The 14328-nt window shown below is 41.4% G+C and overlaps 1 protein-coding gene across 1 annotated transcript; it reads right to left on the bottom strand.

The window, feature by feature from the left end:
* Positions 1-881: 881 nt before the first annotated feature.
* On the bottom strand, positions 882-6473 carry LOC138364468 (uncharacterized). The gene is made up of 4 exons (XM_069324109.1): positions 6340-6473; positions 6051-6206; positions 4714-5873; positions 882-992 (listed from the first exon to the last, which is right to left on the bottom strand). Exons 3-4 carry the CDS (start codon positions 5737-5739, stop codon positions 882-884), a joined length of 1137 nt encoding a protein of 378 aa, XP_069180210.1. The 5' UTR covers positions 5740-5873; positions 6051-6206; positions 6340-6473.
* Positions 6474-14328: the final 7855 nt, after the last annotated feature.

The following is a 14328-nucleotide window of genomic DNA, read 5'->3' on the forward strand; positions in this document are numbered from 1 at the left end:
AGCAAGTGAGGGGTCATTTATACGTTTATTTCATCAAGTCCCTGTTAATATGGGAAGACACAGTGTCTATGCTTAAGGCACAACTCTCCTAAACACGAGAGTGAAGTATACAACTTTAGAACACTTTCCCACCAGGAGACTCGAACCCTAGCCAGCACAGAAGCCTTCCAGCAACTGGCATAACAGGTACGCCTTAACCCGCTCCACCACCTGCTCAGACCCTTAAAAGAGATGGTAATTTCGGAGTATTTAAATACACCAAAGATCACCACAGGGACTTGATGAAAAAAACGTATAAATGACGCGATTGGAGCGAGTATATTATTGGGATAATCTTCTCGCTACACCAGATAGGAAAAACTGAAAAGTCGGACCGATTTCATGTTTCAACATACTTTCAACAAGTTTTTTCCTTGAAAATGTGTTGAAACATGAAAACGTTCTGAAGTTTCATTTTTTCCTATGTAGAAAGAAGTTTCTGAAGTTTCATTTTTTCCTATGTTTCATTTTCTCCTATGCCTATGAACTTAGGCATAACCTAATCTGGTGTTTTTTGGTGATTATTCTTGGCCAGCAACTTTTGTTGCGAGGCCGACAAGCTGGCCAGTCCGCTCTGTCAGTGTGACACTCCGTATAAAATGAAACCTTTTTGCCTAGCCACAACCGTAAGAGCCCAAGCAACTGACCTACTGAAGCCGGCGCATAGCAAACATCAATGTTATCATGCTCTAATTTGTACTAACACGTCGCATTTTTAACGGAATGGTCGATTCCGTGAATAATATGGAAGGGAGCGGGGGTGTGTCTTTAGAACTTGTGTGGTGATGAGCCAAGATTCACAAGTATTTAAGCAACCTCTTACGAAACCTGTACATCTTTCCTCAATCATGGTGGCTTTTGTGTGTAAATGTTTGGACAATAATGGCCCATGATCGCGGCTCCCGATAATACCCGCCAGGGGCAGCTAGTTTATTGTGCACCCCATACTCATCCTGTCAGCGGTAGCGCAAAAAGCACAAAGGGCACAAAAGGTCTTTATCAGACCTCAACTGAGACTATTACATTAACAATTTCATCTATCCTTCACACCTTATAATTATAAAGTCAGTTACTTACAGTGAAAGTTCCCTCTCGATAGCTATATATTTACAGTTAAACATCATATATTAATGGTAGGTCTCATCGCTAATACATAATTGTTTGAGCAATGGAGATATTACAGAGGCATAGGGGAGCTGCTGTTTATTATTAGTCTTCACAATATACTACTTGTTTCTTAACCTCATATGTCGTTTATCTACTGGAAGCGAAAGATAGATACAGTGCAAGAATTTCAGGTATTTCCTCCTTAGTAATAAGATGGTTTTCCATTTTATACAGCGTGAGTTTAGATTTATCTCTAAATGGCTCAATTTTATTACAGTCCAAGATATAATTTTCGAGTGTATTCACCTAGTTCACCTAGTTGTGCTGGCGGGGGTTGAGCTCTGCTCTTTCGGCCCGCCTCTCAACTGTCAATTAACTGTTTCTACTACTGCTACTATTATTTTTTTTCACACTATACCACACACACCCTGTGTGTGTGTGCTGTGTGTCCGTGTCTTTGTCCACACACTTTGCACTTTACTTCTAGATCCCTATACCAGCCGAACCTCCAGAGATACTAGTAGTATGATTAGAGCCAGATAGGCGCACTTAACAAACAATGGGGGGTACTTATCAGACAATGGAATCAGAGGCGGGGAGCCAGATAGGCCCACTTATCGGACAAAGGAATCAGAGGCGGGGTGACAGATAGACCCACCTCAAATTGTAGTCTACGGTGTGCCCCACCACAGTTCACTTACACTGTGTATCTCCGTTTAAACACTACAGTCATTATATAAATATAGGACTAATTAAGGATATATATATATATATTCTAACAAGTCTGAATGGCCCCTCCAGGACTATGTGCATATATGTCCGGAGCTATATAGGATATATATATACTCAAAATAAAAGTGGGTGAAAAGAAATAACACTTGTTTTATACAATATATTAACAAAAGTACATAGTGGCTTAAACGTAGTCGTAATCTAATTCCCCCCCATAATATTGTCTAACTAGACCCCTCCTCCGTGCCCACAGGTCTGTTGTGGGGTCTTCCCCCCCCTCCTGGGGTGATGATGACGATGAGTCATCATCCAGAGGGAGAAAGAGGTGTTGTGGTTCTACTTCCTCTCCTAGGGGGCTACTGTCGTCATAGCGTTCACTCTCACTGGAAGGGTGTCGCCCTTCCTCACCGTGTGGCTCGATGACGTCATCACTTTCACTTCCAGCGGTCACCCCTTGGGTTGAGGTGGATGGGTGGGGGTCAGGTGGTATGTCTGGATGGCCATAGCCTAGGCTTTTGTATTTATTTAGGTAATAGCGTTTATCATCAAATGCACTTAAACCCCTCTTAGTATTATGGGTGGTGACCATTTGCCCTCCTAAATTCCTAATTTGGTAGTATTGAAAAGTATTTACTACTGAATTGTTGTGAAGGGTTTCTTTAAAATGGCTATGAGTTAAAGATCTTTGCACAGCGCGGGGGATACCCTTAGCAGTAATGGAATTTGAATTGTTGTGCAACAGCAAACTATACATTTTGGGCTTGAGAGCTACAACTTCAAGGATGTGTCTATCTGAAACCTCTGACTTTAAAAGACCTAAAACACCCTTTTTAGAAGGATCATACAAGGGGTGAGTTTCAGGGAAGTTACTGGTATCGATCCATGATCTAAGGGGTTCTTTCCCCATCTCGTTAAAGACATCTTCAGTCATTAAACTGAAGATGAAACTGTCTGTATCGCTGTATATCAGTGCTGCCCTATCTGAATAGTGGTTCTTAAGTACCCTGTACCAAAAATGGTACAAACTGTATTTTGCTAGCTCAAGAATCTGGAACCCAATGTAATTAGGATGAGTAATTTTAATGAATGGTCTGGAACTGACAGACAATAATTTATTGTCACCTAAATGCACCTCGTGAAGAATCCTCGTTTAAAGCGAGGATTCTTCACCTCTCGTAAAAAGACCCTAGCTGAAGTCACTAGTTTGGTGTCAATGGCATAACGGGCTGGGTTCAGTAGTGTTTTACCAAAAACACTGTTCGTCAGTAATTTGAAGAGTGTTTTCCTATCGTTACTGGTGGAAGCATTTCTATTGTTAACGTTGGTGTTAACAAATTCTGCCATAAAATCAGACTGGTGGAACTCATAAATGGCATGAATAGCCCCTACTTCAAGACCTATCTCAATAAATAACTGTAAGAGGTGTAGAGATATGAAATAATGTTTCTTTGGGAGATGATCCCCTACCAACTTGTTGTTTTTTTTGGGGAGGTGTGTGATGTTTGTTTCCAGAAGTCCCCTACTAAATGGTGAGATATCCTCCATACTTATTCCCCTATGGTGTAAACAAAGGGGTAGATCGTCTGTTAGTCTAGCTATTTCAGGTCTCACATGTTTGGTGTCAATTAATAGCCAGTACCCTTTGTTAGAAGAGAATGGCTGTTCTGTCATTATCTTCCCTTCGCTAATGAAGGAGTTCATCTCATCAGATGACAACCTTCTTAGACCACCATAGGGTAATTTCTTAGTCATACAACTCCCGTAAAGGGAGTTGAAATCAAGGTATAGTAAGAAAGAAGACCTATCCTCCTGGGGGTTAAAAGATGGGTTGACATAGCGGTTGTTAGCTCTGGCATAACTCCTAACTGCAGTTGTAAAACCCCCTCGTATGTTTTGTGATATGAGATTGTGCAACGTCACATCTGCACTTAACTCCAACGATATTTTGCTACTTTTCAAGAAGCAATCATAGGAGTAGCCTGGAAGGCTACAGTAGTGAGTCATCTCTAAGGAAAATATATCATTTAGAATTACTCTATGGTGAGTAAAAATGTCAGCCAGTAAACCGACATCACACCTTAAATTAACAAGGAGATAATCCTTTAATGACTCACATCCCGTAGCCTCCCATACTAATTTAGAATGTCTATATTCTTCCAAAGTGATGGATGATTTGTTTAGGGAGCTGTAAAACATTTCAATAGGGGGGAGTGTTGCATCATTAAAGCAGCTGATTTTTGTGGCATATTCATAAGGGAAAAACTGCTTACCCTTTAAGAGTAGGTGGTGACTCTCTTCGGGTAAACCTTCTATCATTGAGTGAGTGAATGTTAAGGGGCTGCCTGAATCAATGTGGGTCTTTGCTAGGGACGAAAGACTGCCCGTAATAAAAGCCAGTGAATCAAGAAATTTAAGGTTGCCTATTTCTACCTTAAGATATTTAGTTCCCTGCCTCATGAGGATATTGCTCTTAATATTTGAACCCATGGCAAACTCCCTCAAAATTAAGCCCATGTCATAAGACATATTGTGGGCAATTAGGACTAAACTCTCTAGAGCATTCTTGTGGCGGAGGTTGCAGTAATTACATAGAGCTCCAATATAATTGAGTTTTTTCCTAAGGTGATCATGATGTTGAACCTTGAAATTGGTGGGTGTAAATACCGCCTCACAAAACTGACAGTGAGTCTGTCTCCTAAAATGAACCATATCCTCAAGAGACATGTCTATTTCATATTTGGGTAGGGTGGATCTGATTATTTCCCATTTGGTGGCAACTCGCTCCATGAAATGAGTGACGCTGTCCCCCCCAAAATAAGTAAATTTATCAATGACGGATAAAGTTCTGTGGCTGCGGGTAAAGTTCCGTAAAAATTTATTTAAGTCTTTAATAAGACTTACATGAGACTCCCCCAATAATAATAATGGAACTATGTCTGAGTACTGTCTGCTACCACGACGACAAAGAGAGACGTGATAGGCACCGTCTGTATGTTTGTGAATTGAATACAAAAAAATGGAGAGTTTATTCCTATTTTCCAATTTAGAGATATCCTCCCATGAGAGAGGGAAAGATAATTGCTCGTATTTGACCATTTTCCTAACCCTAGAGTGAGACTCTACAAGTCTTCCTATACGTTTCCATTTCCATCCTTGTTGTGACGCCCGAAAAGCGGCAATGCATTGAATAATGCATGTTCCATTGTTACCATTTGGGTTTGGGTTGAAGACCTCGTGTCGGCCCCTTAAAAAGGGGGGATAAGGGACATAATCCCCCAAAACTGACCTTACACTACCATTACAGATAACGATTTTGAGGAAATCAACATTAAATAATATAAAACCACTCCCCTCTGTTTCTGAAAGGAGATCCTCCAGACGTGTAATCATATAACCCACCCAACTATCAATAAGATCACCCACCTCCTCAAGAGTTACCAGCCTAGCAGGTGTCGTTATGAAGTGTTCCCTATAGTCATCATCTTCTGTGAGACGTTGCTTTAAAAGTGTAACCTTCACTTCAAGGAGGATTTTGAATGATGAAGTAAAATTGCCATGACCCCCCAGAGAATTCATGTAATTCTCTATTTCGTTAGAGAATAGTTCTCTAAAGTTGCTTAGAAGACCTACAGGATCTGTGGCAAAGGCTGGGGGGATGGAATATTCCATTCTAGTAAAGAGATCGCCCAGGGCCCCCACCCTATTAATTAAGTGAGGGATGTCTATAACATCCTCCCCTTCTGAGGAATTTCCATCTCTATCTCGATTGTTGTCATGGGGTCTAAGACCACTAGGTCCTGCCTGAGGGATGTCACCACCACCACCACCATCATCATCACCATCACCACCATCATCACTCATCTCTTCCTCCCCCCCATTTTCAAAGGGCTGTCTACCCCCGCCACCACCTAAGGGGCTATTGTTACGTTGGGCTTTGGGGTGAAGTTCCTCTCCTACCTGCCCCTGAGATGTCTTTACCTGCCTCTGAAGCACCCCTGAAAAATAATTATAATAATTATAATAATTATAATAATAATAATAATAATAATAACAATAATAATAATATTAATAATAAAAGGCAACACCCATCACACTCTACTAAACCCCATGACATAACGCCTCAAGAAAGCTTCTTAAGATAATAAAACTGGAGAGAGGGTTTATTCACTCACCTTGGGGACATGATTGTAGATGTTCAGAGGTCAAGTGCTCACACAAAGTGACCCCACAACTGCTGCAGGTGAAAGTGGGGTGAGGCTTCGAGGTGACGCTACCACATATGAGGCATACAAAACCACTCTCTCCGGTAGGCCGGTGATGTTTACCTCCTAACAAGGAAATAACTCATAAATATACACACTCTCACTCACACAGTCCCCACACCCCCATGAAGATAGGGGAAACCATCTCAATATTTCTCATTTGAAATAAATACGAATAAATAAATAAATAAGGGCTTACCTCCACCACAGGTTCTCCTGTGAACTCCACTAGATTGAACACACACAGCTTCCCCACAGCGGAGGCAGCAATAAGTTGTATGCACGAATTGTGGTGATGAGCTCCAACCACAAATGTTGCAAATATCACCTGGGAGTGACATTATACCCCACTCCTAGGAAAAAAAATATATAAAATAAATAATTATATATTCTCTCCCACTCAAAACACCCCTCTTTCTCTTATATATATTTATATATATATATATATATATTCTCCCTCTCTCAAAACACCCCCACTCTCTCTTATATATATATATATATATATATATATATATATATATATATATATATATATATATATATATATATATATATATATATATATATATATATATATATATATATATATATATATATATATATATATATTTATATATATATCTCCAAATATGAAATAGATATTAATTTACTTACATGTTAGTCTAGACGGGGATGGGGAGTGGAAGGTTTCAACACAAACTGTATGTATACTAACTAACTGAAGGAGGGACGTGTGGTGTCCTTATATTTGATGATCAAGAGGGGGGCGGTGTTGCCACATACAATACCTCACAACCCCTCCCGCCGTCGTGTGAAAGAGAAGGGTTAGGGTTGCTATGGGGAACTTTTTTTCTCGTCTGGCGGTCATCTCTATGGGAGTTGAGCAAAAAAAACCCAGGTAGGCTGTTTATGGTCTGAGGAGGGTAAATACACAATACATGCAACATCTCACAGCTCCTGTGTGAAAGAGAAGGATTAGACTTGCTATAGAGAACTTTTTTTTTTTCTCTCGTCTGGAGGTCATCTCAATGGGAGCCCCCAAAAACCCAGGTAGGGGCGCCTTTGTCCTGAGGAGGGTGGCGCTCCTTGGGGTGAATACATGCTCACACTCTCACTCTCGCACACACACACACACACACACACACACACTCACACACACTCACACACACACTCACACACACACACACACACTCACTCACACTCACACTCACACTCTCACTCACACTCACCCACTCTCATATATATATATATATATATATATATATATATATATATATATATATATATATATATATATATATATATATATATATATATATATAAGTGGCTGTCCCACAGGTAATTGGATCATTTATGAGGAAAATATGGAGGAGTGTACTTCTGCCACAGACGACCAACTTAATATTTTTCATCAACCGGCGAGAATATTTGTAGCTGGATTTAGCAATTCTGGGAAAACTAGCCTGGTGGTAAATTTATGTGTTAAATACCACGGGAAATTCTCAAAAATTATAGTGTCAACTGCAAATAATACTGATCATCCTATTTCAAAGAACCCCATTTTGCAAAAAAAGGTTACTCTCTCCCAAGGGCTGATTAACCCTTTACAGTATAAGAATCCTTTTTCAAATGAGTCAGTTTTGTATATAATTGATGACTTATACCTGGAAGCCATTCAGAGTCCAATTATAGCCAATATCTTCACCCGAGGCAGACACGATAATATTTCTGTAATTCTAATTAGTCAAAATTTGTTTCCCCAGGGGAAATATGCTAGGACAATAACTCTGAATTGTACCCATTATATATTAATGAAGCAGAGAGACATAACCCAACTTGAAATTTTAAGTGGACAGTTATATGGGCGGAAAACTATTAATAATTTCGTCGAAATATACCGACGGGCAATATCCCAGAGAGAGTATGGCTATTTATTGGTTGATCTGACAGTTCCTGAGACATTACAACTACGAACGGGGGTTGTCAATGAAGACCAGTGTGAAATTGTTTATCATATGTGAACAAAACAAAAAAAAAAAAAAAAAAAAATGCCTTTAACGACGCAGAAACGGTCAATTCTTACCTCCATCTACAATGACATTTCTACCCCGGGTGGTTTCACAGGATCAATTCAAAAATTGTATAAGGCTGCCAGACTTAAAGACACCAGCATCAGTATTGCAGATGTGAGGGAATTTCTCCGTGGGGAACGATCTTACACATTACACAGAAGAAATTTAGTTAGATTTCCTCGGCGAAAAATATTAGCTCCTAAACCCCGCACCATAATTGCCTGTGATTTGGGAGACTTTTGTAGTTTACAAAAATACAATAGTGGTGTAAAATATATTTTGATTTGTGTCGATGTTTATTCTCGCCTAATGCAGACTCAAACTTTAAAAACAAAAAATTCAACGGATGTGGTAGCTGCCCTAAAGAAGGTGTTAGAGGAAACCTCTCAGTTTCACGGGGTAAGACGAATATTCACCGACCGAGGTAGAGAATTTTACAACAGGACTGTTCAAAATTATCTGAATAAGAAAAATATTAAGTTATATAGTGTATTTTCGGAAATGAAATCTAGTATAGTGGAGCGGGCCATCAAAACTTTAAAACATAAACTGTATCATTATATGACCCAGGCTAATTCTTTACAATACATTCACATCCTTCCAAAAGTTGTGAATGTATACAACCACACTTTCCACAGAATACTAAAAAATACTCCACATGCCATCCATAAGTTGCAAAACATTGAAGATATACGAAGACAGTTTAAGGTCATGTATTTAAACAATGACCACCCCATAACTTCCATCAGTCCACAACTGCAGGTTGGGCAGTATGTACGACTAGCAAAGCGAAGGAATACATTTCACAAGGGCTTTTGGCCCCAAAATACAGAAGAAATATTTCAAGTGTCTGATATCGATAGAACACAACCAATTCCAACCTATAAAGTCAAAGATTTAACCAACGAGCCGATCAGTGGTATGTTTTATGAGCAAGAATTGATTTCAACAACGCTTCCAGACTATTTCCCCATAACGATATTACAGTCTAGGAAGACATCGAAAGGACACAGAGAATATTTCGTCAAGTGGAGAGGGTACCCAGATTCCAGCAATTGCTGGATTAAAGCTCAAGACATCGTCAAATTTTGAAAAAAAAAAATGACAGTTCATCAGGACTCTCTCGTAGAGAAACACCATCAACTGTTATTTTTATTAAACAATTTATCACCCAAGAAGCGGAATAAACTAATCAAGGCTTTAAAACGACAGGAAATTGAATCAATTTGTGAAATTTTTACCAATTTTTTGAAACGAAACATCCCAGTTCAACCTCAGATAATTAATGGACTACAGAGGTATCAGAAAGACATTCGTTCTGTGGCGCGTAAGAAAACTCCATTGTACAAAAAGAAAATCATTTTAACCTCTAGGAGAGGTGGTGCTATATTGGCAGCTCTGTTACCTTTGGCTGTATCGTTAATTTCCTCTCTAATTAAGTAATTACGTAAGAAGAGAAAAAAAATGGTGAAAGAATATTGCCTAGTACCACGACTCGTTGCCGAAAAATATTTATTTAATAAAAACGAGAGTACTCCATCACCTCTTAATGAGGTGGCTCCACCCTCTTCCACCAGTGGTAGAGGTGGAAATAAGTCCTTCTCTTTAAAAAACGAAAGCAAATGGGACAATTCGGCTAATAATGTTGGTGGCGGCTGTAAGCACCTTGGCTGTGACTCTAGCGGTGGTGATGATGGCGTGGGGGGAGTGGACACTCCCCCCACACCCCCTCCAGCAACAACAACTTGTGGACGGTGTTGCCACGGTAGCTCCTTTGAACGATATAGCCCTACCAGACAGGGGGGACTGGTCAGACAACCTTTAAAAGATATTGCCCGCCCCCCCCGCAGCGCCGGCCGCCGCGCAGGTGCCCGCCGCCGCGGGCTTCTTTCAACAAAAAACGCGGGATAGGTGCGACCGTCGCCCTTTAAAAAGACAAATAAAAAAAAGGATACATTCCATTCTACCACCTGAGATGCGGGTAGCTGTTGCTGGGCCCTCTCGCCACAAAGCCACCACCACCACACCCCAAAACCCAAGTCTGAACAACTTAATAAATGTGTATTTTAAAATAGGGGAAATTCCCCACGTCAAAACATTATTGAACATGTTTGAACAAAACAGTCAACAGGTGGTATGGGATAGTCGCGGGAATTTATTAAAGCCTGTGCAAAATTTAAATATTTTAGATATAATTAAAACTATAGCCTTTACTAAGGGGCAATTTAGGACGGGTGACAAGGCAGATGTAAGGATTTTACTGAAGGTGGCCGGTGTAGACCCATCCTTTATACGTAATTCTCGCGCCAGATCACAGTTAAAAGGGGGTAGGGGTATCCATAGGAGGCCCCATTGGGAACCGTATTGAAAAAAAAACCTATATGAAGCACATCTTAAACGACTTTATATTCAGTTGTGTATCCACCATGGAGAGAGCTTCTACCCCACCTGCAGCAGTAGAGGAGGGAGAAAAATCTCCCCTATTGAAGCGTTTGGTTGCTACTCAACGTTACTACAAGTTTGTCGAACACAAAAGTAGATTGATATATGCCTTATGGGATTGTTATGACCGTCTTGTGTTGAGTGCTCCCCCAGAACGGTTTTTTAAGTCATTTGGAGAAACGGTGAAAAGGTATGAAGAGTATTCATCTCAGGAGATCCAGACAGAGATTTGGCAGATGGAAAAATTAACCTTCCAACATCGTGATATGATTACAGCCTTTGAGTCTGGGCGGAGTGTCTATGGGCACATAAGGTGATCTCTACCCCACACCCCTTCACCCCTCTCCCCCCAGGTGGGTCACAGGTGTATTTAAAGGTCGCCCACCGCCGCTCCTGGAACACTATACTACAGTTGACGACGACGAGCTCCCCAGCACCCGCCCTCTCACCATGTCTCTGGCTTGTATCAAGACCGTCAGCGACGATATCACTGACTCCCACGCCTTTGGGGTGGGGGACGTCATCATCTACGATCTGGCAGCTGCTGTTGTGCGACCCTATGGACTGGCTTCCGTCATCTGGAAGACGTTCTCCTACGCCCGTGTGGAACGTGAAGGACTGGGTAATGCCAATAGGGCAATAATTCGTTGTCGGTCTACCCCGGGGGACATTGTTGTGAAGATAGCCCCTCTCCCCTCCGACGGACAAGATCTCATAGAGGAGCCCGTCCTTTACTTCAGGCCCACTTTTGTGGGGTTGATTTCTGCATTCGGGGCAGGAGCCCCCTTCGAGTCAAACCCAATAGCCCAGGAACAAGTGCAGACTTCCGCCGACACTCACTACGTCACTAATGTCACCCTGGATACCGCCAAGAATAGGAGATACTGGCTCAAGATGAGCCTAACAAAGGTGGGCAATTTAATGGCGGCAACCCCAACCATGGCTCGACTAGTGGTACCCTACGGCTTAGGGGCTTCCCGCGACGGTATGGTCAACTGGCACAAGGACATTGGACCCATGCTGCTGTCTCTTCATCAAGAACTCGCCAAAGTCAACAAAGAATTAGTAATCCTCAAACGACCTGCCGCTGTTACCCCATCAGTGGCACCCCTCCCGTTCGACGACCCAAGTGCTGATAATCTTACTATAACGCTCGACGCCGTGGTGGGAGAGGGTGGTACCACACCAAGAACCTCTTCTCGTTCTACTCCTCCAGCACCACCAGCCACACCCAGGAAGAAGAAACACTCTCAGGAATACGGCTCCACCTCCACCGCCACCTCTCCACCGCCCCCTACAACGTCAACCTCAGTTAAACGGAGGATTGAGCCACTCCTCGACTTTGAAACGGGGGCGAATCGCCGTATCGACTCCATCCTCGATGGAGAGTCGCAGGAAATATTCCTGTTATCCTCCCCCCCGAAAAAACAACGAAAGCTGTAACCACCACTCCAGTAAAGAAGATGAGGTAGTGGCAGCTACAGTAGCCCCGGCGGAAGCAGCAGTGGAGGTAGCAGCAGCCAGCAGTAGTAGTAGCGAGGGGGGAGTGGTTAATCACTATTCTTAAAAAATGTGTGGGAATCTTCACCTGTTGTAGTTCTTTAAGTAGTTTAATAAAATAAAATATAAGTTATGTTGTTTATTTTCTCCCTTCTTACAAAAACCCATCCCCTGTATATTGGCCTTTCAGTACATAACGGGACAATGGGGGAAGAACATTACATATATCTTACCAGTCTCGATCAAGGAGATATTTACAACAACACGAGTTCAGCATTTACAAACACCATCCCAACACTACATTTAAACCCTTCCATTAAACATGAAGTGGCTTTAGTCAACATACTCCTCCCCAGGCGAATTAATGCCATCATAAAAGATGAGGAGGACTCTGGTATAGATATCTATGCCACTTTTAAACGTGGAACTCTTTCTAAGAGTCCAGAACACCTCATATACACCTTCCACCCAAAAACCAACATATTATCAAGAAACATCAAATTCATTACAGACGTGGTTAGTCGACAAATAACAATCGACATGCAGCTTAGCTTTAGGGATGATTTCAAAATATACTTCTCAGATAAAGAACCAATCCTCACCTATGACCAATCTGTAGAGAGGGTATTACTAGCTTCAACTCTTAACAGTGGAAGTACTGGCTCATTAAATTCTCTCAGCTTTCAATTTAAACACAGAATAGCTAATGTACTTGGTTTTGACAGCAGTCGCAAATACACCATTTATCGAGCAAAAACAGATGACATTACGTCAGCCTCCAAGACTGTGGCCTTATCGCCCCCAGACATTGACGGGGGTTGTGACTATTTACTCATTTATAGTGACGTCATCGAGCCTGAACGATACGGAGGGCAGATTGTAAATATCTTAGATGCAATCAATTATCATGACTCATATTCTAGAGGGGCTCACCCTCTAGTGTACAAAACATTAAACACTAACACGTTGGAGAAAGTTAGCATTAAAATAACAGATCAGTTTGGTCGAATGGTTAGTTTTGAAGATGGGAGGTCGGTTACGGCGGTCTTACATATCCGCCCTAAGGTATAGCAACATATATATAAAGAAGTGTTTAGCCTCGACTTAGGTTATTATAGGAAGAGACCTCAGAATGCGAATACCGTTCCACCCACCCTCCCAGGGGGAGTTCGGGGAGATATTCGCACCTCCCCCTAGGAGACATGGGATGAGAGGGGGGGCGATGAATGACATACGCACATTCCAAGCGCCTTATCTCAGATCTGGTGGAGGTTTCTTTGGGACCTTGGCTGGTATTGCTCGACGGGCCATACCATTTTTCATGAAAGCTGTAACACCTAGCGCCATCGATTTTGGGAAAAATGTCCTTGGTGATTTAAGCAGTGGTAAACGGGATGTAAAAAGTGCTCTGAGAACTCACGGTATTGATGCTCTTAAGAGTGTGGGAAAGAAATTGGTAATGGGAGGTAAAATTAAAAGACTCTCTAGGCGAAAAAATAAAAATAAAAAATGTAAACGAGGCCTTGGGTATAAAAATGATGTGTTTTCGCTAACGTAAGCAGTCATACTTCAACTTTCGGAGGGATCATGGGGGAGCCTAGCGGAGCTGGGGTCAAAATACCACTAGAATATTATAGTTCCAGTATTATTGACCAATTTCCTAGAAGTAACAGCATACGTAATGTGGAGAGTTCAATTGCCTCTACGCAGCAAATAGACGTTCTACCTGTCAACCTCCCCATTAATCAACGTTTGCGGGATAATTACTTAGAATTCCGCATCCCTGGAACCCAGGGCGCCTTCTTAGATCTAGCTAATATTGTTATAGATTTTAAGGTATCTTTAACGAAAGATGACGATACCACAAAATTGGAAGAGGATGACCATGTGGAATTTGTGAATGGGTTGTCAAATACCATGTTTAAAGGTGTTCAGGTGTTTTTAGGAGAGCAGGTAGTTGAAACAAATACTAATTTTAATTATTGGTCGTTTATTAAATTAATTACCTCCATGCCTCCATCAAAAATGTCTTCCTTGGGGAGAATTGGAGGCTTTCGTAGGGACTGGAGAGATGACGACGGTATAATCACTAATGAGTTTACAAATACTTATTTTACTGGAGCAACCGCCAAGGATAAAAAATTTATGGGTGATTTAAAAAGTAAAGGTTTGTC

This window comes from Procambarus clarkii, chromosome 13 (genome assembly GCF_040958095.1).
Source record: "Procambarus clarkii isolate CNS0578487 chromosome 13, FALCON_Pclarkii_2.0, whole genome shotgun sequence".
Lineage (NCBI taxonomy): Eukaryota > Metazoa > Arthropoda > Malacostraca > Decapoda > Cambaridae > Procambarus > Procambarus clarkii.

What these genes read in the sequence shown, in the direction of transcription:
- LOC138364468 (XM_069324109.1), bottom strand. Translation starts at nt 5,739, where the DNA reads ATGAGTGATGATGGTGGTGATGGTGATGATGATGGTGGTGGTGGTGGT. An exon ending in GCAGCCACAGAACTTTATCC is followed by an intron (nt 993 to 4,713) that starts GTCATTGATAAA and finishes TACCGCTGACAG; the next exon opens with GATGAGTATGGGGTGCACAA.